This window comes from Neoarius graeffei, chromosome 2 (genome assembly GCF_027579695.1).
Source record: "Neoarius graeffei isolate fNeoGra1 chromosome 2, fNeoGra1.pri, whole genome shotgun sequence".
NCBI classification, from domain to species: Eukaryota; Metazoa; Chordata; class Actinopteri; order Siluriformes; family Ariidae; genus Neoarius; species Neoarius graeffei.
In genome coordinates this window covers 28,599,986-28,624,700 of record NC_083570.1, presented here as the reverse complement: position 1 = coordinate 28,624,700, position 24,715 = coordinate 28,599,986, and the positions used below count along the sequence as shown (strand labels likewise).

General features: G+C 39.0%; 1 protein-coding gene across 2 annotated transcripts in view; it reads right to left on the bottom strand.

Annotated features, from left to right (window-relative positions):
* Positions 1-8,127: 8,127 nt before the first annotated feature.
* The window catches only part of fig4a (FIG4 phosphoinositide 5-phosphatase a), a 111,463-nt gene continuing 94,875 nt past the window's right edge, over positions 8,128-24,715 (bottom strand). Inside the window, exons 22-24 of one of the 2 annotated variants that reach the window (XM_060914056.1) lie at positions 24,283-24,368; positions 23,220-23,309; positions 8,128-10,014 (exon numbers count right to left, since the gene is read on the bottom strand). In XM_060914056.1, the coding sequence (XP_060770039.1) occupies positions 9,837-10,014; positions 23,220-23,309; positions 24,283-24,368 (354 nt within the window). In that variant the 3' untranslated portion in view covers positions 8,128-9,836. Of the gene's footprint in view, positions 10,015-16,021; positions 16,099-23,219; positions 23,310-24,282; positions 24,369-24,715 lie in introns of those variants that run through there. The other variant, XM_060914057.1, reaches the window with a different exon arrangement.

Genomic DNA, 24,715 nt, shown 5'->3' with positions numbered 1-24,715 from the left:
TTCCCACCACGTGGTCACACTCATCCAGAGTTAATTATTTTTGTTTAGGCCACAGGCCTCACAAACACACCTTAGCTAGCATTCCTTTGTCCTCTTCTTTTGTTCTACTTAGAAATACGTGGTCACCTCCCCCACACACAAACACACGCTCATCAAGTATATGACCATATCATATTTGAATGTATTTCAATTGCTAATATTTAATTTTTATCACACACACACGCACGCTCAAGTATATGACCATATTATATTTGTATATAATGATCCCAACTGCTATTATTCATTTTTATCTTTGTTATAATAAATTCAATTATTGTTGAAACTGTGTGTTTATTTGTTGTACCAATATTTTTGAAGCCACCCAATCTCAAAAGAATTCCAAGGTGCATATGAGTTATGTAATACGATAAGTGATCATAATAATTTGGAATATACCATAATTTAGCTGTTTGGTAATTTATTATTAAACACCAAAATTAATGGTATTATTTTAATGAGACTGATTCAGTGAGATCTCATCTCATTATCTCTAGCCGCTTTATCCTGTTCTACAGGGTCGCAGGCAAGCTGGAGCCTATCCCAGCTGACTATGGGCGAAAGGCGGGGTACACCCTGGACAAGTCACCAGGTCATCACAGGGCTGACACATAGACACAGACAACCATTCACACTCAGTTAATTTAGAGTCACCAGTTAACCTAACCTGCATGTCTTTGGACTGTGGGGGAAACCGGAGCACCCAGAGGAAACCCACGTGGACACGGGGAGAACATGCAAACTCCGCACAGAAAGGCCCTCACCGGCCACAGGGCTCGAACCTGGACCTTCTTGCTGTGAGGCGACAGCGCTAACCACTACACCACCGTGCCGCCCCCACACCAAAGATACTCATACAATATTTTCTAAAGCGTCTCTAATCACACACGACAGCGGTGTTTGTTTGCCGCCTTAGCTCCGCCTGCTTATGATACGTTTAGAGGCGGCTCGGAAAAATGCGTTTCCACAAATGAATTGAGTGGTTGTAATGGCTATAAAAAGTGTGGGGGACAGAGGGAGAGGGCACAAATACGGGAAGTGCGGGGGACATGTCACCCGTGTACCCCGCGTCCGCTACACCCATGCATGACATTCTGAAAGGGGTGGCACAGTATGAGATAAAGTTGCTGTTGGAATATCTATCAGAGAATTTTCTGCCAAAACCTGCTGTTTTGTCACGGATCTATGCTTTCGACTATGGCTACTTGAAAATCATCCAACAAGGGTGAACTTGGACAGTAGTGGCAATAGTATAGGCCTCAACTCCATTCAGACTCTATCTGGTAAGAAACATTCCTTTAATTTTTGGTGACATTGTGCCAGAAGGAAATCAGAACTAGACCTTGCTATTGCTTTTACTGCAAATAATTAACATCATATTCTCTCCGTCTGTTACACTTGGCATGACTGTGCATCTAAAGTATTTAATAATGGAACACCATGATTTGTTCAAACAGTTGTATCCAGGTAGAAACATGATTCCCAAATGTCACTTTATGTTGCACTACCCAACTTGTATCAGAAAAATTGGGCCATTACTACATGTGTGGAGTATGAGAGGTGAGGCTAAACATAGGGTATTCAAAGACACCCTTAAAAACTTTAAGAACATCAAGTCAAGTTTATTTGTATAGTGCTTTTAACAATAAACATTGTCGCAAAGCAGCTTTACAGAATTTGAACGACTTAAAACATGAGCTAATTTTATCCCTAATCTATCCCCAATGAGCAAGCCTGTGGCGACGGTGGCAAGGAAAAACTCCCTCAGACGACATGAGGAAGAAACCTCGAGAGGAACCAGACTCAAAAGGGAACCCATCCTCATTTGGGCAACAACAGACAGCCTGACTATAATATTAACAGTTTTAACATGACAGTTTCGTTGATGTTATAACTCTTCATTGATGGAAACTTGAGTGCAAAACTGTTCATGATAACTGCAGTCCTAAAGTTAGCAAGACCAGGATGGATCAAGCAGGTCCGAGGGGCAGAAGAGGCCAGCATCTCAATCCCAGGACCAACATGTAACTCAGAGGGACAGATTGGGGGGGGAAGAGAGAGAGAAAGAAAACACATGTTAGGTATACCCTAAAAATGACAAGTATTAAATCTGTGTGGTAGGCTCGCAGAGACGAGAGTCTTTACATCAGGCATAACACACAACAATGGCGTGTTAATATGGTAAAAAATATATCATGACCTGCTCTGGCTGGATGCTTGATTGGGTGATGGGAGCACTCTCCTCAGCAATGATGAGATGCAGATGGGACCCTTAGGGCTGGCCAAGACAATTCAGTTACATTTCACTGGGTCTGGGACATGCAACAGAAAGTCTGACGGCCGATTCCCCACAGGCTACGATAGCCAGTCGAGGTCTCCACCCTCTCCACCAAAAGATTTCCTGTTGACTCCATGTAACTCAGAGGGACAGATTTGGGGTGGGGGGGAGGGAAAGAAAACACAGGTTGTTAGGTATGCCCAATGTCACCTGAATAAGTAGGAGCAGTATACATATTGCACCGAGTACAAGCAGGGACTCCGGCAACTAACTATGACAGCATAACTAAAAGGAGAGAGCCAGAAGGTAACACAGGCATGAGGGAGCCCCGGGACATAAAGCAGCCAGCCACTACACCGTCAACAAACTCGAGTGAGCAAGCGAGTGGGGACTGACAGCATCCATACATCCCAGTTTACCAAAACACTCTATGTCTGAGGACCCTCTAGATCTACACCTTTACTTCATAAACACCATTAACAAAAGGCTTGACTAAACAGATATGTTTTCAGCCTAGACTGTGTCACTTGCCAAAAAACATCAAAAGCATACAAGTGGGAGACATGTCCTTTAAGCCATGTTGAGTATGGGCCCTTGAAATCATTTAATGTTGACGATGAGGAAAATACTGAAATGATCACCCAAGGCTTGCCTGCTGCTGCAGAAGACACCTTCTCTGCTAATTGGGTTAATATTAATGGGACTGAATACAGAGCAGGATTGGTCATTTGCTGTGGTTCCAAACATGAGATGCCTGTGTTTTGTCAAATAAAAACAATAGTTTTTGTCAATATTGTCTCCTTCTTCATAGTTAATAAGCTCGTGGTTGAAAACTTCAGTGAACATTGCCACGCCTATAAAGTGTTTGAAACGGATAAAAAAGAGGTTGTTAAAGCAGACTGTATTGAAATATACAAGCCCTTTGACCTACAAAGTGCTTACAGTGATGATGGGCTGTACATTGTGCCATTATTTTCTTTGTAAATGTACAAATGTTCCATGGTGCTTGGAATCTAATCTTTATTAAAATGGTTATGTGATCATCTTTCTGTTTTTCCCCCCTGTATAGGGTAAGATGACTTAACAAGGATTTTCACTGAATGTAATGCAGTCATAATTACACTTCAGTGTGTTTTAGTATAAGACACTAAATACAGATTAGTATTTAAAAACACATAGAGCACTTTAAAGTGTCATAAAATAACAATGTAAATGTTTCAAAGTAACACTCCAAGTGAAAGAGTTAACAATCCAGTGTGAAAATGAACACTTAAAAGTGTCATAAATAACACCATGGATGTTATGAAGTAACACCCCCAGTGAAAAGAGTTAACCATATCCAGTGTAAAAGTGAACACTTAAAAGTGTCCTAAACAACACCATTAATGTTATGAAATACAGTGGGGAAAATAAGCATTTGATACTGGAGTGGCCTAGCCAGTCTCCAGACCTGAACCCAATAGAAGATCTTTGGAGGGAGCTGAAACTCCGTGTTGCCTAGCGACAGCCCTGAAACCTGAAAGATGTGGAGAAGATCTGTATGGAGGAGTGGGCCAAAATCCCTGCTGCAGTGTGTGCACACCCGTACAAGAACTACAGGAAATGTCTGACCTCTGTAATTGTAAACAAAGGTTTCTGTACCAAATATTAAGTTCTGTTTTTCTACTGTATCAAATACTTATTTCATGCAATAAAATGCAAATTAATTATTTAAAAATCATACAGTGTGATTTTGGGCAGCACGGTGGTGTAGTGGTTAGCACTGTCGCCTCACAGCAAGAAGGTCCGGGTTTGAGCCCTGTGGCCAGCGAGGGCCTTTCTGTGCGGAGTTTGCATGTTCTCTGGTGACTCTAAATTGACCATAGGTGTGAATGTGAGTGTGGATGGTTGTCTGTGTCTATGTGCCAGCCCTGTGATGACCTGGCGACTTGTCCAGGGTGTACCCCGCCTTTCGCCCGTAGTCAGCTGGGATAGGCTCCAGCTTGCCTGCGACCCTGTAGAACAGAATAAAGCGGCTAGAGATAACGAGATGAGATGAGATAATGTAGTTAAAATATTAACACTTTGCAAAGTGTTAATTTAACTCAGAATCAGTGAGAATTATATAAACTCTGGAATAGTGTTGAATTTAACACTGTGGGAGTTGAAATAATACTGGCGATTACTGCTTGTGGCGTCAGCACTTTTTTTCTCAAATGGAACTTTTACTAACCTTCATTTACTGTTTGACATGATTATATATAATTTATTACATGTAACCTACTATTTTAATTAACATACCTACTTAGTACTGCTGTTATATTTTAAGTAATTGTCTTTGGTGGAATGTAATATGGTAGGTGATGTCAACACTTGTCAAATAGAACTTTGTGTAATTTTTATGAACTATTTAATATTAATACATTTTATTTGCAAAATTTACATCAATAATTCTGGCATTACTGATACAATTTATATTACATTATTAAGTTTATAGTTAAGTCATTCTCTTTAGTAGATAATTGTTTACTTGACTGTACATATAGTCCTTTTTAATTCAGTTGTTTTATCTGGGATCTAAAATTTCTTTTATTCAGTACATGCTTATTTGATCCCTTTAACTTGATGCAGTGTGATAAATATGCCTATTACAATATGAGTGTATAATGTGGAATAAAACAATCAGTGCTTTGGATTATATATTGGAATTTTTTCTCATGTATAAGGGCTTATAGGTGTACGTAAGGGAAAAGTACAGATTTTGTAAGGGCATGGGTAACTAAAGGTTGGCATATATGACACCACATGAGGATGAAGCAGAGACAGGAACTGAAAGAAAGACAGAGATGGAGAAAATTGCTGAGCTTAGACTGCACAGAATTGCAGGGTAAATTAGAGTAAAATACATGTATCAATTACATGAGATACAAAATGACCAGAGGTGCATGAAGGCAAAGACAGTGGGAGAAAAAAAATACAGAAAAGGATGAAGACAACGGCTCTGTAAACAAGAGAAAAAAATGTATGATGTGAAGCAGTAATATCCAAACATCTCTATATTTCCCTGTCAGCCATGTCAATCCATAAATGTCTCAGGCCAAGCTGAAACTGATGTTAAAAAATAATAATGATGACAGTAAATAATGAAATAAGTATCAATCATTACATAACAGGCTCACCAAAATTGAAAAGTTGAAGTTTGAACCTGTTGTAACCCATCCTCCTCAAGATACGATGTCATATGTAAGTCATATATCTTTTCTTCTCACCATGGTTGTCATGAGTGGTGACTTGAGCTACTGTAGCCTTCCTGTTAGAACCAATGGGGCTAATCTCCTCTGACCTCTCACATCAACAAGTTGTTTCTGCCTGTAGAAGTTTGCTCATTGGAATTTTTTCCCCTCACTTTTCTGTGTAAACTCTGTGTAAATAAAATAAACTATTATGAGTGAAAAACCCATGAGATCAGCAGATTCTGAAATACTCAAACTAACCCATCTGACACCAACAACAAGGCCGACATCTCGTCAAAGTCATCGTGATCACATTCTCATGTTTGATGTGAACATGCACGAAAGTGCACGAATGTTTGACCAGTTTATAAATGAACAATCGCTGTGATAGTGACAGAGCCAGTGCATCACAGACAAACAAGATGGAAGTATGGCTTATTATGTAAAAGCTCAGCTAGCAAATATTACCTACCTAGTAAGGCTAACATTTTCTAGCATTGCAGGATGACAATATAATGTATGAAATGAAAAATAAAAACAATTAGCCAGTTGAGGTTCATTTACTGTCACATAAACTACCATGATCAAAGTTATTATATTTATTATTAACTTTCCACATATGGGTGTGATGGTCTGGTCAGGTGTCCACATCATTTTGACCATGTAGTGTTGGTGGGACATGTTCATATATCAGTGCCAATGTACTTATTTTACACAAACTCAAATCTGAGTTTATTCCTGTTGCTTTAAAACAATGAAGTAAATTTCATGGATTACAATTCGAAGACAATCATCATCAATATCACTTTTGTGAAAAATACAGATGCTACAAACCCCATTTAAAAAAAATAAATTAATAAATAAATAATTGGGACGCTGTGTAAACTGTATAATGATGAGAATGCAAGGATTTGCAAATGATGGAAATGCTACATTTCATTGAAAATACTACAAAGACAACATAGCAAATGTTGAAACTGAGAAGTTTTACTGTGTTTTGAAAAATATATGCTCATTTTTAATTGAATGCTAGCAACACATTTCAAAAAAAGTTGGGACGGGGCAACAAAAGACTGGAAAGGTTGCATAATGCTAAACAAACACTTGGTGGAGTATCTCACAACTAATTAAGATTACTTAGCACCAAGGTCAGTAACATGCATAAAATATAGTATAAAAAGAGCCTCCCAGAAAGGCAGAGTCTCTCAGAAGTAAAGATGGGGAGGGGTTCAATGACCTGTGAAAGACTGCATGGGCAAACAGTGCAACAATTAGAAGAAGAAACGTTTGTCACATGCACACTTCAAGCACAGTGAAATTCATTCTCTGCATTTAACCTATCTGAAGCAGTGAACACACACATGCACACACCCAGAGCAGTGGGCAGCCACACTAGCACCCGGGGAGCAGTCAGGGGTTAGGTACCTTGCTCAAGGGCACTTCAGCCCAAGGCTGCCCTACGTTAACCTAACTGCATGTCTTTGGACTGTGGGGGAAACCGGAGCACCCGGAGGAAAGTCAAGTCAAGTTAAGTTTATTTGTATAGCGCTTTTAACAATAAACATTGTCGCAAAGCAGCTTTACAGAATTTGAACGACTTAAAACATGAGCTAATTTTATCCCTAATCTAACCCATGCAGATACGGGGAGAACATACAAACTCCACACAGAAAGGCCCTCACTGGCCGCGAACCCAGAACCTTCTTGCTGTGAGGCGACTGTGCTGCCCCAAATTAAAGAATAATGTTCCTAAATATAAAATTGCAAAGAATATGGGGATCACATAATCTGTGGCAAATAATATCATTAAAAGATTCAGAGAATCCAGAGAAATCTCTGTATGCAAGGGACAAGGCCAAAAACCAACACTAGATGTCTGTGATCTTTGGGCCCTTAGGTGACACTGCATTAAAAACAGACACGATTCTGTTGTGGAAACTGTTGCTTGGGATCAGGAACACAGTTAATTACTGCATCCACAAATGCAAGTTAAAATTAAGTATAACTAATATCCAAAAGCACTGCTGCCTTCTCTGGGCCCAAGCTAATTTATTCTGGACTGAGGTGAAGTGGAAAACTGTCCTGTGCTTTGACGGATCAAAATTTGAATTTCTTCTTGGAAACTATGGACAGGATTTGGAGCAACACAAGGTGCATTAGCATGCATTGCAATGGGTAGCTTGCATATCTGGGAAGGCAACATTAAAGCTGAATGATATATACAGGTTTTGGAGCAATATGCTGCCATCCAGATGACCTCTTTTTCAGCGAGGGCCTTGCTTATTTCAGCAAGAGGATGCAAAACCACATTCTGCACATATTCCAACTACATGACTCTGTCGTAAAAGATTCCAGGTGCTAAACTGGCCTGCCTGCAGTCCAGAGTCTGGACTGGACAGGTCTGGACTCCAGACCTGTCTCCCATTGAAAACACAGAAGTGATGCAACACAGTGGTAAATGTCTCTGTTGCAACTTTTCTGAAATGTGTTGTTGGCACTAAATTCAAAATGAAATGACTTTTCAAACAACAATAAAATTTCTCGGTTCCAACATTTGATGTGTTGTCTTTGTACTATTTTCAATGAAATATAGCATTTCCATGATTTGCAAATCACCACATTCTGCTTTTATTTACATTTTACACAGTGTCCCAACTTTTTTGGAAAAAGGTTGTATTAGAGAAAAAAAGGCCTTTTCTTGCTTATGTTAAATAATTTGTTCGGGTCTGTTTTAGTCAGTGCACAAGTCCAGCATGTGCACAAACACCCTCGTGTTCACTTTTATTCCAGAGAAATGTGCAAGATTGAAAAACCCCTCTTTGAATCATGCTTTTCTTTTTGTCAGGCTTATTATGATCCAATTTATTTTTAATAAGTGCTAATCCATTATGTGATGATCCCAAAGTCTGCGTGTTCATATGAATGTGCCTGCATGTGTCCACCAGTGTATTTTTTGTGAGATTGCCCTGTCATTTGTACACCAAGTCAGGTGACTCTCCCATGCTGCTGCTTGTATGGCTTGTCCATCTTCTCTGGAGTCACAAGGCTCATGGGCAAAAGAGACTAAGGGAGAGAGGACTGAACAAAAACAGAGTGAAACAACTCCTTGATGATCTTGGGATCATCACATAATGATCCCTTAGATCGACCAGATCCAAAGCATGAAAACAGTGCACAATGTTGTGAGAAACAAATTAAAAACTAGTAGTCAGACAGAAGTATAATAAATACACAAATTTAACATTATTAAATGATGTATACAGAAGCTAATTTAACATACATTACCAGTCAAAAGTTTAGACACCTTCTAATTCAATGCTTTCTCTTTGTTATTAAGAGTCATTCCATGTCTTAAAGTAATGATGGACTGTCATTTCTCTTTACTTATTTGAGCAGTTCTTGACATACTGTAATATGGATTACTATAGTTGTGGAATAGGGCTATTTACTTGTATTTTTATTATTTACTGACTATTTTCTGTTTATTGATCTCAAACACATTAAGAAGGTAAGTAATTCCACTAATTACCTTTTGGAGAGGCACACCTGTTAACTGAAAAGCATTCCAGGTGACTACCTCATGAAGCTGGTTAACATAATGCCAATAGTGTGCAAAGTGTCATTAAAGTAAAGGGTGGCTATGTTGAAGAATCTAAAATATTAAAGATTTTTTTAAACACTTTTATTGTTTACCACATAATTCCAAATATGTCCCATATGTTATATATTTCATAGCTTTGATGTCTTCAGTATTGTTCTACAATATAAAAAATAGTCAAAATACAGAAAAACCTATGAATGAGTAGGTGTCCAGACTTTTGACTGGTGACACAATAATGAGACAATCATGGAACAATACGAATAATTAAGGTAAAAAAAAAAAAAAGATGCTAAAGAGGGACAAGGCACAATAGCAGTCCAGCCTGTATAACTTGTATAATCTGTGAAATCAACACTCATAAAAGCAAGGAATATACAGTGGATATTTTAAGGTACTGGAAATAAATCAGTGGAATTAGTCCTTGGGATATAACTGCAAATAAAATAAGATCATGTGTAATACAATCTCAAAACCAAGCACAATTCCAAAATGTCATGGTGGTAATTAGGGTCCACAGAATCAGAGAGCAGACCTTCTGATGAATTGTGTGCAACCTGAGACAAATTTTTTATGAGGACGGTCAAGTGAAGAAATTGTTCTTTGTTTTATTTTTATTTTTGAAAAGAACTTCCAATGTTGAGTTGCTAGAAGGTCTTCTTTCAGGCTTACTGAAATACTTTTATAAATGATAGAACATGTGACTAACATGTCACATGTATCTGTTTTTTACATATTCGCGGTAGATGACCTCGTCTTCTTTGCACAGTCTTCTCTGCAAACCCTGGCTAGCATGGATGTGGGCACGGAAAACATTCTGGGTCTCCAAGTCAACCTGTGGAGCCGACATCTCATAGATACTGTCGCCGCTGAACAATGACACTGGAACTCTGTAAGAGAGAGATAAATTAATTCAGTTTGATTCATTGTTATTTGCATAGCACTTCTAACAAAAGCCTAAGACTCCCTGAGAAGACCGGAGGAAGAAACCATGAGAGGAACCAGATGCAAAAGGGTTCCTCTTCTGGGTGAAGAGTGCAATTATTTAACAAGTATTCGCCAAAGGCAAGGTGAATATCAGTGAATAATAACTGAGATGAAGTCGAGGTTATTCTTCACCAATATGCACGGAGCCTGAGGTGGATAATTTTTTTAGTACAATACAGAGGTGATTATTTAAAAAAAAGGAAACAATAATAAATCATATTTAAAAAATAATTTATTTCAACATTAACATAATACTAACATTCAGGTTAAACATAGAAAATACAGTCACACTTCCACAGTCTGAAGTTATCTCAGATCATTATCTCGTCTCATTCCAAATATGTCTCAGTAATAATATATGCACCTCACCACGCTACTGTATTAAACGTACATTCACGTCAACTACTGCACAGTTTTATAAACGATCTCCCAGAGTTATCAACTTTGATTGGGTCACTGTCAGCCCCCGCAGAACTTGATCAGGCAACTGAATGCTTGGAGTCAGCGTACCGCTATACTTTAGACGATGTAGCTCCACTTAAAAGGAAAATGATCAGAGAGAAAAAATTAGCACCCTGGTATAACGATAACACTCGCACTTTAAAACAGACCACTCGAAAATTGGAACGTAAATGGCATCAAACAAAATTGATAGCGTTCAAATTAGCATGGAAGGAGAGCTTCCTGAAGTATAGAAAAGCTTCTAGTGCTGCTAGATCAACATATCTCTTCTCCCTAACAGAAGATAACAAAAATAATCCTAGATTCCTATTTAATACTGTAGCAAAATTAACAAGGAATAAGTCCATTATAGACACATGCACACCTGCAGTATGTAGTAGCAACGACTTCATGAATTTTTCTAAATGACAAAATTTAAAATATCTGACAAAAAATTCAAACTACTAATTTAAGGTCAGACAATTTAAGTAACCCTGTAGTTAACAATATACAGTAACTGTATCAGATCGGCAATTAGAATGTTTTACTCCCCTTAGAGAAATCGAATTACTTTCATTAATCTCCGCATCAAAATCCTCAACTTGTGCATTAGATCCCTTACCTACACGTCTATTCAAACAGATAATACCTGAAGTAATTGAACTGCTTCTAAAAAAATAATAAATTATTCTCTTACGATTGGCTATGTACCCAAATCTTTTAAACTAGCAGTTATCAAACCCCTGATTAAAAAAAAAACCCTGACCTTGATTCCTTTCAGCTGTCCAATTATCAGCCAATATCAAATCTCCCCTTTACCTCCAAGATCCTTGAAAAAGCTGTGGCACAGCAGTTATGCTTATATTTACATAGGAATAACATCCATGAAATGCATCAGTCAGGGTTTAGACCATCATAGCACAGAGACAGCACTGATGAAAGTAGTAAATGACCTACTGTTGGCGTCTGATCAGGGCTGTGTCCCGCTGCTTGTGTTGCTTGACCTTAGTGCAGCATTTGATACCATTGATCATTCCATTCTTCTGGATGGACTAGAAAATGTTGTGGGAATTAAGGGAACGTCCCTCTCCTGGCTCAGCTCTTATTTAACTGATCGCTATCAGTATGTTGATGTAAATGTTGATTTTTCTAGACATACTGAGGTAAAGTTTGGTGTTCCACAAGGTTCTGTCTTGGGTCCACTGCTTTTTTTCTTTATATATGTTACCTCTGGGTGATATTATTCATAAACATTGTATTCGTTTCCACTGTTATGCTGATGGCACACAGTTGTATGTTTCTGCAAAACCAGATGAGAGACACCAGCTTAATAGAATTGAGGAATGTGTAAAGGACATTAGACATTGGATGCTTATTAACTTCTTTCTACTTAACTCTGACATGACTGAAGTACTTGTCCACGTGTACTAGAAGTAAGTTTTCTGATTACATAGTAACACTGGATGGCCTTTGTTTCTTCACATGCAGGAGTAAAAGACCTTGGGGTGACTATTGACCCCAGTCTTTCATTCGAAACTCACACTGATAACATCACCCGGATAGCTTTCCTTCATCTCAGAAATATTGCTAAGATAAGAAATTTAAAGTGCATATTCTGGACCAATTTTTTGTTTTTTTAATATGAAAGTATGTCCCTTTACACACTCATCCAGAAGGGTAATTTTGCACAAGACCATCTGTCTACAGCAGAATAAAATAAAATAAAACGGGTCTGGAAAAATCCCAAGGGAGTCTGGAGCCAGATTTGTGACATCTGCGGAAGCGCGAGCAGGCTGCGTGAGCTTTGCACGGTTTAAGTGCACAGCCTTTGTAGACCAAGCACTCCTATTTCTCGCTCATTGTCTGGTCTTTTGGAAAAGGATGAGTACTAATCCCATCAAGATTGGTGTTGCTACGCCCTCCTACGATACATCTGCTAACCGTTTTAATAATTACGCGATTATGTTGAAGAAATTTGGAGAAAACCACCAGGTTGTTTTCTCATAAACAAACCAGTGCTGACATAGGATTCAGAGGGAGGCGTCCCGCAGATGATGTCACAAAAATCAATGTTTGCCAGGAAATTCAAATGTCAAGTTTTTTCGGAGGCGGACCAATTCACCTCAAATGGCTTGATTTCAACTGAATTTTTCTGGTATTGCGCAAGGTAAAAAAAAAATAGCAAAGAATGCAGAATGTTACAGATATTTGACCGAAGTTTAATATAAAATAGGAGAATTACATTTACCTTGCTCCTGAATTTACCTGTGATATGCACTTTGTCACTACACAACGCAGAAAAACTAGTTAATGCTTTTGTTCCTCTAGGTTGGATTATTGTAATGCCTTACTGTCTGGATGTTCCAATAAGTGCATAAACAAGCTCCAGTTAGTTCAAAATGCAGCAGCAAGAGTCCTTACTAGAACTAGAAAATATGACCACATCACCCCTGTCTTATCCACACTGCATTGGCTCCCAATCAAATTTCGTATTGATTATAAAATACTCCTACTGACTTTTAAAGCACTGAATGGTCTCACACCACAGTAGCTGAGCGAACTTCTGGTCCTTTATGACCCGCCACGCCTACTTAGATCAAAAGGTGCAGGCTATCTGCTGGTACCTCGTATAGTGAAGGCTACATCAGGGGGCAGAGCCTTTTCTTACAAAGCCCCACAGTTATGGAACAGCCTTCCAAGTAGCGTTCAGGAATCAGACACAGTCTCAGCATTTAAGTCTAGGCTGAAAACATATCTGTGTAGTCAAGCCTTTTGTTAATGGTGTTTATGAGGTAAAGGAGTAGATCTGGAGGGTCCTCAGACATAGTGTGTTTTGGTAAACTGGGATGTATGGATGCTGTCAGCCCCCCCATTCACTCGCTCACTTGGGTTTGTTGACGGTGTAGTGGCTGCTACTTGGCTCCCTCATGCCTGTGTTACCTTCTGGCTCTCCCCTTTTAGTTATGCTGTCATATTTAGTCTTGCGGCATCCCTGCTTGCACTCAGCGTAAAATGTATACTGTTTCTACTTCTCAGGTGACATTGAGCATACCTAACAACCTGTGTTTTCTCCCTCTTCCCCCCCATAATCACGCTATCTGTTATCACCCAAATGAGGATGGGTTCCCTTTTGAGTCTAGTTCCTCTCGAGGTTTCTTCCTTATGTCATCTGAGGGAGTTTTTCCTTGCCACCGTCGCCACAGGCGTGCTCATCAGGGATAGATTAGGGATAAAATTAGCTCATGTTTAAAGTCATTCAAATTCTCTAAAGCTGCTTTGCGACAATGTCGACTGTTAAAAGCGCTATAGAAATAAACTTGACTTGATTTCAATCTTCAAAAACGGCATGCAAATGTAATGTGCACAGTGCAGGCTTGTGTCACTTATCTATGCGAGTCACATAAAATACTTTGTTTTGAAATGGATAAAATAAAATTACAATTCCACCTTACCTTTGAATAGTTTTAGACCAAACTTCGCAGCATCTTTATTGCATTTAGGAACAGCATTTTCTTTCATAATCTAATTTTTCTTCACTTACAGTGACAAAGTGATTGGCTGTCATTTTGCTGAGTCACTCCGGATGATTATCAATTAATAGTCTGAATCTCTTGACCAATCGGTGTGCGCAATTTCCTATAATCACCTCTGTATTTATACTAAAAATCATTATAGTATACAGGTTTTGAAAAGTCAAGTCAAACAGTCAAGCCTGAGTGTTGAAAGTATGAGCATATTGTAAATAAGGGTCCTGAGCAGTCCTTGTGGAACTGTTCCACTGGCATGCTTGCTACCAGGGATATCCATTACAGCAGCTGCTCAGGACATGAATATCAATCAAGCTACCATAAACCACCTCCAATGGCTTTCAAAGCTGGCAGTATGACCAACTGGCCCACCTCACATTACCATGTGAGGTGGGCCAGTTACCATGCCAGCCCAGGACCCCATAACAGACTACTTCAGCTACAGAATCTTCTGAGGTCAGCCACACAGATCATCTACATGCTCAACATCCCTCCATTTTAAAAGTGACTGTGAGCAAATGAGAATTTTATGAATCAGAAGGCCAAAAAGAAATGGACAAGAAGCACGCAACGTGAAAGCTCGGTCTTGCCAAGATATAGCAGTTCAGGAATACAATGTGAATGTGAATGCTACAATGTGAAATCACATGTTAACAAAAGGCCACGTTGCTAAACATATGTGCAAAATTTGCTGTGAATATGGAAAAGAGCATTGTTAAGAAATTGTCTCACTTCCTGTTTGATGACTTTGAGGTCAAATGTAATGAAAGGACCGATTCGCATATCTGGTCGGTCATGATCATGATCCAAATTTCATGATGATTACACAAAATGTGCAGAAGAAGAAATGAAGAAACTTAGTTTGTTAAAATGGTTGACTTCAACTCAAGAGTAAGAAAAATCAAAATTTGATGTCACACCTCTATTGATACAGGCCCCCACTTCCTGTTTAGTGACCTCAATGTCAAATTTGTTTGTGCATTATGGGTGGATTGTCCTGCAGACCAAAAATCAGAGAAAAAGGTTTTGTTCAAGTCGGTTTCACAATGCTGTGATCCAAATTTCGTTATGATTAGACAAAATTTTTGTAGGAGAAGCTGCTAAAAAAGTTTTTTTAAATATTCAAAATGGCGGAAATTTAAATCATGGTAATTGTATGTTGAACTCGGCATTACCCAAAGAATCGGTGCATTCTACAATGGTGCATTAAGGAATTATTACTGCGAACATATGTCCAATTTTGCCCCATTGGGCACTTAAACATGTCCATAATGTGCAAATGAATTTGACGCAAAGTCAGCCAAAAAGATGCGAGGCCATTTCTCAGCAACACTTTAACTTACTGACACCAAACTCAGCGATGTTTAGCAACATGACCTGACATTAACAATCAAGTGTCAAGGTCATCTGCAACTTTGCAAGGCTACAGGACACAGGAAGTGAGGCAATGTCTCAGCAACAGCTTGATGGATTGCTGTTAAATTTATTAAATCTCCTTAGGAACAAACGCTGTCACTCAGGGGTGGGGCAAGAAAGTGCTTGGCCCCTTAATCGCTGCAACAGTATATACAGCAGTGTCCAAAAGAGACCACTCATGAAAATGCTTCTATTTTTAATTTCATACAGCAATTTTATATTAACACAATTTCTTTTCGAACATGATTTGATGATCTGACAACAAAATGGTGCTCAAATGGACATCAAACGGATATCAAATGTCACAATTTGATGCATTTTCAAAGCCGTGAATAAAATCGAACACCGTGCTCTCATCCAAAGTGAGGATATAGTTACACTTCCCCATCAGTGCCAACATCCTTGTGAGATTTCATAATGTTTAATGGTAATGGTTTACATTAGTTGTACATGAACTGATCATGTTAACAAAATTCATTCAATTCATCAAATTCAAAATTTTACGTTTTTATGTAAACTGTATGTGATATGTTCTCTTAAATCTAACCAACCACATATTCCATTTTTTCCAGTGTAGGCAGATGAAAGAAAAAAAACAAAATTCTGTGGAAAAAATGGAAAACAGTCAACTCTAATGCATATTCACTCCACCTACAGTTACAAATAAGTCAAACACTGGTCAGAGCTCAAGAAAGGAGCTTTGATTTTCAGTTGATTTTATTTCTTTTAAGTAAATGTCAGGACTATCAAAGCTTATCCCTAACACAAAACCAATGATGACCTTCAAATCAATACAGACTCAAATTCATTCAAGGAACATTTGGTACCAGTAACTAAACACCACATATACCTTATATAGTCACTGCAACAAGTTTGATCTGTGTTATTTTTCTCAATTCTTTTTCTAAACTATAGAGACTAAATCATGTTGAGCTTTGCGCAATGTAAAAATGTGTTGACTGTGTTGTATTTCAGTCAACACAGGACACATTCCAACATTAAATGCAATTAATGTCCAAACAAAAGTCTCTTACACACAATAGAGCACATGAATTGAAGTAAAGGCACATGGGCAATACTGAAAATCAAGGTCATACTATGTGCATTGCATTTCAGAGTTTATAACTCTCATGACTGTACATCAGTGTGACAAATTCATATCCACATCAAAAATTCAAAAATTTTCACTTTTACCAAACAAACAGATCCCTAACATGCAAAATGAGGTGTTATGTTTGCAAACACGTGTTCATCTTTAAACTAGATCATTAGGTGCTTTTAGTGGGTGTTCTACTTTACATTTCACAATTTTCATCGCATGTTATAAAGACATCAAAACTAGCTGGACAATAAATTACTTGCTTGTTAATGGGTTAGTGTGTATACTGTATCTTTTATGTACAAGGGCACCAAGAATGTCTCGAGACAGTATGTATCAACATGGGGGGGGGGGGGGGGGGGGGATCAAATCATATACAGTGGTACGTGAAAGTTTGTGAACCCTTTACAATTTTCTATATTTCTGCATAAATATGACCTAAAACATCATCAGATTTTCACACAAGTCCTAAAAGTAGATAAAGAGAACCCAATTAAACAAATGAGACAAAATTATAATATTTGGCCATTTATTTATTGAGGAAAATGATCCAATATTACATATCTGTGAGTGGCAAAAGTATGTGAACCTCTAGGATTGGCAGTTAATTTCAAGATGAAATTAGAGTCAGGTGTTTTCAATCAATGGGATGACAATCAGGTGCGAGTGCGCACCCTGTTTTATTTAAAGAACAAGGATCTATCAAAGTCTGATCTTCACAACACAGGTTTGTGGAAGTGCATCATGGCACGAACAAAGGAGATTTCTGAGGACCTCAGAAAAAGCGTTGCTGATGCTCATCAGGCTGGAAAAGGTGATAAAACCATCTTGAAAGAGTTTGGACTCCACCAATCCACAGTCAGACAGATTGTAAACAAATGGAGGAAATTCAAGACCATTGTTACCCTCCCCAGGAGTGGTCGACCAACAAAGATCACTCCAAGAGCAAGGCATTTAATAGTCTGCGAGGTCATAAAGGACCCCAGGGTAACTTCTAAGCAACTGAAGGCCTCTCTCACATTGGCTAATGTTAATGTTCATGAGTCCACCATCAGGAGAACACTGAACAACAATGGGGTGCATGGCAGGGTTGCAAGGAGAAAGCCACTGCTCTCCAAAAAGAACATTGCGGCTCGTCTGCAGTTTGCTAAAGATCACGTGGACAAGCCAGAAGGTTATAGATAGTTTTCACATGACGTCACAGAGTCGGGGATTCCCTAGTGGCGGCAATATTGCGGGTCAAACTTACCGTACGGGTAACTGAGCACACATTGTAATGCGCGAGTACAAAGTCTTCAAAAGAACCCAAGCAGGCTATTTAAAGCTAGCAATGGTGCACACCTGTTGTATTCATGGTTGTCGTAATAGGTCAAATGATGAAGTCAAGCGGAGCGTTTATGGAATTCCCACTGTACGGGAGCACGAAGGCGAGCAAACAAAAACTCAGCATACAAAGGAGAAATCTATGGCTTGCAAGAATCAACCGCAAGGATTATCAGCCTTCCAAACACAGCAAAGTCTGCTCCGATCATTTTACAAGTGGTAAGTTGTTTAAATAAACAACCAATTGTGTTTAAGTTTGTTTTTGGAAACCAAAACATCGTGTAAACAATCTCTGGAGAATGCCTAACTGGAACCGCTGAGTGTACGTTTACATTGTAATATACACTTAATATCGCTCGTTTGTCACGTTTCTATTTGAAACTTGTCACTTCACTCATGCAAGGGTCATGTTTGAAAAACATTTTAGGTCTATTCTGTATGATTTGATTTGTGTTTGGGATGCAAACAGCGCGCCTTTTGGCGGATGCCGCCTGAATTGCGCAGATCCGATTTTTTTTTTTTAGGGGGGGCGTTGGAGTGTCTGATTATAATTTCAAAGTAAATTCTGTTTTAAAATTACTAAATAAGCAAATCCGTTACAGTCCATGAAACAGGAAGTATAAGGATGAGAAAAAAACAGTTTAAATCGGAAAGCTGCACACATTTGCGCAGCCTGAGCGGTGTGCAGGACTGCGCAAATGTGCGCAGTTTTGCGATTTAAACTGTTTTTTCTCATCCTTATACTTCCTGTTTCATGGACTGTAACGGATTTGCTTATTTAGTAATTTTAATACAGAATTTACTTTGAAACTATAATCAGACACTTCAACGCCCCCCCCCCCCCCCCCCCCCCCCCAAAAAAAAAAAAAAAAATCGGATCTGCGCGATTCAACCGTGAAAAAGGCGGCATCCGCCAAAAGGCGCGCTGTAAATATATAAAAGTTGTATATATCAGACAGCCTTTAAAGTTTGATGAAGTCAGTTTCAGGCTTTGGAGCAGGCTTTGGCAGTTTCAGGCTTTGGCAGCCCTGCATAGTCACTTGAAAATGCATCTTTGTCCACTTCATAGGGGTCAAATCCCCCAATCAAGGCCAGTTTGGCTGCATACCATTGTCGTGAGATGTCGTCTAATGTATCTATATACTTCTGTTTGCTTGATTTTGCCGACAATGATCTTTATTTTAGAAAACTGACTATATAACTTCATAAATTCGTCCGAGATAACGTAGCCGGTAATGGCGATGGTCCGTTTTGTTTGCCCCACAAGATGGCGGCTGGCGGGCGTTCCCCGGAATGCCGTGACGTCAGTGAAAACTATCTATTGGAAAAATGCTTTGTGGATGGATGAGGCCAAAATAGAACTTTTTGGTTTAAATGAGAAGCATTATGTTTGGAGAAAGGAAACCACTGCATTCCAGCATAAGAACCTGATCCCATCTGTGAAACATGGTGGTGGTAGTATTATGGTTTGGGCCTGTTTTGCTGCATCTGGGCCAGGACGGCTTGCCACCATTGACGGAACAATGAATTCTGAAATATACCTAAAGGAAAATGTCAGGACATCTGGTCCATGAACTGAATCTCAAGAGAAGGTGGGTCATGCAGCAAGACAACTACCCTAAGCACACAAGTCGTTCTACCAAAGAATGGTTAAAGAAGAATAAAGTTAATGTTTTGGAATGGCCAAGTCAAAGTCCTGACTTTAATCCAATTGAAATGTTGCGGAAGGACGTGAAGCGAGCAGTTCATGTGAGGAAACCCAGCAACATCCCAGAGTTGAAGCTGTTCTGTATGGAGGAATGGGCTAAAATTCCTCCAAACCGGTGTGCAGGACTGATCAACAGTTACCGGAAACGTTTAGTTGCAGTTATTGCTGCACAAGGGGGTCACACCAGATACAGAAAGCAAAGGTTCACATACTTTTGCCACTCACAGACATGTAATATTGGATCATTTTCCTTAATAAATAAATGACCAAGTATAATTTTTTGTCTCATTTGTTTAACTGAGTTCTCTTTATCTACATCAGATTTTCACACAAGTCCTAAATGATGTTTTAGGTCATATTTATGCAGAAATATAGAAAATTCCAAAGGGTTCACAAACTTTCAAGCACCATTGTACACTGCAACCCTGCTATAACAAACTCCTTGGGGGACGTCCAAATGTTTTGTTATACTGAAAAGGACCCACTTGTCACACCAAACACTCACTCTTATGTAAAACAAGACCAACTGTTTTAATTTATATTTATGTTTAATTCACTTACATATTTCTGAAATAAAGGAAATAAGTCACTCAATTAAAGGAAAAAAGTTAAACTTGCCATCGTTTGCTTGACACATCTTTCTTTTCAGCACATCATATTAATTGCAGTTATGGATGAAGTCTCAGAGCTGTTTTTCTTTAAAAGTTGAAACTGAATTTTTCAGGACACCATATTCTTTAGACAAATTCGTTGCTTTCTCACCACACTTTAGATGGTCCAGGATATGAAGTTTGTCTTTGATGGTGTCATGTCCATGCACTACTTATGTACACGCACAGAGCACCATTAAGACCAATTACCATGCACTCTTACTCTCACTACACACAGACTTTGCAAAGTATACACACCATACCAAGTGTCTGAAGTTACCAAGCCTTTTGTAGCACTGTGTTGATATTCTGGTTTCAGACTCAGTTTTGTATTTTGCCTTTTGTCTCTGCCTTTGATATCCTATCTGTGCCTCCCTTGACCATTGCCTGTTTCGCGACTCTGATCAAAAATCAATGATTTTGATGTTTGCCAGCACGTTTTAAAAATAAAACTCTTCCAGCAATTACAGCTGGAGAGTATCTTATGTTTACAAGCACCCATGACAACATTTACGGAGTAAAGACCTGAGGAAAACTGCTTTTAGCTCATAAAATAAAGTCCTTTTAAGAGAGAGAGAGAGTACCTTTATTGTCACTGCACAAATGTTCAACGAAATTTAGTTCATCACAGGAGAGCAAAGCCGCTGCGTACGTACGCGCCGCCACTCTTGGGCACTTCAGCCCAAGGCTGTCCTGTGTTAACCTAACTGCATGTCTTTGAACTGTGGGGGAAACCGGAGCACTCAGAGGAAACCCACGCAAACACGGGGAGAACATGCAAACAAACACCTAATTGACACCTAAGCAAGGCTAGTTAAGCCTTTGTTTTATGGCATTAGTGATGTTTTTTTGAAGACACTGACTCATTGTCATTAAAACCAGGGGACACAAACTTAGTTCATTATTATGTGAAGTTCGTAGTAAAAGGAGTTTGTTATAATGGGGTTGCAGTATAGTATAAAAAATAAGAACATACCAAAAGCAAATTAGTCTAATTAGTGTACATTTCAAGGCCTCAACACTCACTAGACAGCACTCTAGCTTACAGCAGGACAATAAACATAACGCTAAACCAATGTTTATTTTTCAACTTCAAAATATGTTGCAAACCACTTCAATCAAAATTTCAGTACTTTAAAATGGGGGAATATGGAAAAATAACACTTTAGTGCCTTTATTGTTCATGCATGTTGTGTAATTTTGTATTTTATCCCTATAGATAGTTTTCACTGACGTCACGGCATTCCGGGGAACGCCCCCCAGCCGCCATCTTGCAGGGCAAACAAAACGGACCATCGCCACTACTGGCTACGTTATCTCGGACGAATTTATGAAGTTATATAGTCAGTTTTCTAAAATAAAGATCAATGTCGGCAAAATCAAGCAAAAAGAAGTATATAGATACATTAGACGACATCTCACGACAACAGTATGCAGCCAAACTGGCCTTGATTGGGGGAATTGACCCCTACGAAGTGGACAAAGATGCATTTTCAAGTGACTATGCAGGGCTGCCAAAGCCTGAAACTGCCAAAGCCTGCTCCAAAGCCTGAAACTGACTTCATCAAACTTTAAAGGCTGTCTGATATATACAACTTTATATATTCACAGCGTGCCTTTTGGTGGATGCCGCCTGAATCGCGCAGATCCGATTTTTTTTTTTGGGGGGGGGGGGGGGGCGTTGGAGTGTCTGATTATAATTTCAAAGTAAATTCTGTATTGAAACTACTAAATAAGCAAATCCGTTACAGTCCATGAAACAGGAAGTATAAGGATGAGAAAAAAAACAGTTTAAATCGGAAAGCTGCGCACATTTGCGCAGCCCGAGCGGTGTGCAGGACTGCGCAAATGTGTGCAGCTTTCCGATTTAAACTGTTTTTTTCTCATCCTTATACTTCCTGTTTCATGGACTGTAACGGATTTGCTTATTTAGTAATTTTAATATAGAATTTACTTTGAAATTATAATCAGACACTCCAACGCGCCCCCCCACCCCCGCCAAAAAAAAAAAATCGGATCTGCGCGATTCAGGCGGCATCCGCCAAAAGGCGCGCTGTTTGCATCCCAAACACAAATCAAATCATACAGAATAGACCTAAAATGTTTTTCAAACATGACCCTTGCGTGAATGAAGTGACAAGTTTCAAATAGAAACGTGACAAACGAGCGATATTAAGTGTATATTACAATGTAAACGTACACTCAGCGGTTCCAGTTAGGCATTCTCCAGAGATTGTTTACATGATGTTTTGGTTTCCAAAAACAAACAAACACAATTGATTGTTTATTTAAACAACTTACCACTTGTAAAATGATCGGAGCAGACTTTGCTGTGTTTGGAAGGCTGATAATCCTTGCGGTTGATTCTCGCAAGCCATAGATTTCTCCTTTGTATGCTGAGTTTGTTTGCTCGCCTTCGTGCTCCCGTACAGTGGGAATTCCATTAAAGCTCCGCTTGACTTCATCATTTGACCTATTACGACAGCCGTGAATACAACAGGTGTGCACCATTGCTAGCTTTAAATAGCCTGCTTGGGTTCTTTTGAAGACTTTGTACTCGCACGTTACAATGTGTGCTCAGTCACCCGTACGGTAAGCTTGACCCGCAAGATGGCCTCCACTAGGGAATCCCCAACTCTGTGACATCATGTGAAAACTATCTATTGGATGTTTTTTGGCAGCTACGTTATAAGTGCAGAAACTGAAAATTCCTTACTTGTATATTATAACCTGGAAGATATGTAGTGCATGAGTAGAACAACAAACAAACAATGGATTAAGTTGTGGCCTTAGCAAAAGTGTATTAATAAAATTGTCTGATTGTGACTTTAGTATCTCATTGTTTCATTAAGTTGTGTAATACCTTGAATGCAAAAAAATATGATGTGTTGGATCAAGTGCTATTTTACAAACGTAGGTGTATATATACACACACAAGACTTACAGATTGATGACATTTTCCAGAAATTTCTTGGTGTCCATTAACTGCTCATTCCTTTCCACTTTGTGCTGGTTCCGTCCAAGGTGAGAAAATCTGTACAAACATTAAACCACCATCACGTCACTGGACTGATTTTACGCACACAGTACATACACAGGGTGCAAAATAAGCTTATAATACAAGGTTACATAATTAAGAACCTCCCTAAACATCCATAATGACTCATTTCAAATGTGTGGTCAAAGTACATATTGTCAATTGACATAATGCACATAATAGGAATGGAGAACTGGTCTAATCTCATAGATCCACTGTGCAAAAAGACACACATGGCAGCCTTACCGTACATGTAATGTGACCTTTTAAAGATGGGGGAAAGAAGAGGAATGTTAATCAGCAAGTCATAAATCTATGTGGTCTCTTCTAAAGGAAGTAGGAGGAGGATTCCACAAGTCATGAGATTCTGTCCATGTTGACATGATTACATCACATTTGTTCTGTGACTCTCCCATTCTACCACATGGCAAATCTGATTCAGATCTGGTGACAATGGAAGCCAGTGAAGTACACTGAACCCACAGCCACATTTGAGATGACTTGTGTTTTGTGAAGTTATCAGGCTGGAAGTGGCCATTATAAGTTGGGTAAATTGAAACTGTGGTTGCATGTGCTCAGCATCCAATCTCAGACAGACCATGGCATTCAAACAATGCTTGACTGGAATTAGCAGTGTATGACAAACAAAAATATTCCCCACACCATTACACCACCACCACTACCAGCTTGAGTTAATTACACCTGCAAAGGAAGGTTGGGTCCATGGAGTCATGCTGTTGACCAAATTCTGACCTTACCCATAAGAGTGCTACAAATATACACAATTCAAATTTCCTACTCAAATAAGATGTGAAATACTACTGTTTGGTATTCAGAGCCTTATTCAGTGCAGCAAAACAATATAGACAATATTATCTCAGATTTATGAATCTATGTAGCATATTTCTATCCATAAAGGTACACTGTCCCACACCAAATTCACCCATAATTCACCCCTAGCAAATCTGACCTGTGATATATACAAAGGTCCTCTTCCCTGGGTAAAGCAGACAGGTTCAACCCATACGGCTCCCTTGCAGGCTGCTGCTGTTGCTCCTGTAGGGGAAAAAGAAATCCAAACAGCAAAGGTTACGAACAGTGAAGTTAAGAGCTTCAGATTCAAAGGAAGACTCAGAAATAGATATTAATATGATTTATTGGTCAACATTTATTAGGCAAATAACTAGTCCTTGTCTGGTACCTGTCTAAAAAAAGTACAGTAAAAAAGGAAAAGCCATGTCTGTTTCCAAATTGAATAAATAAAACAGACTTTGATTATTGCATATTCACTGTAGCAGCACCGTAGCAGTGGGTGCCAGGTAGACAGGATAGCACCTACAGTGGAGGGGCTTGCCGTGTCCCTGTTAGGGCAGCTCATTCACTACTGGTTCCCTCCTGGCACT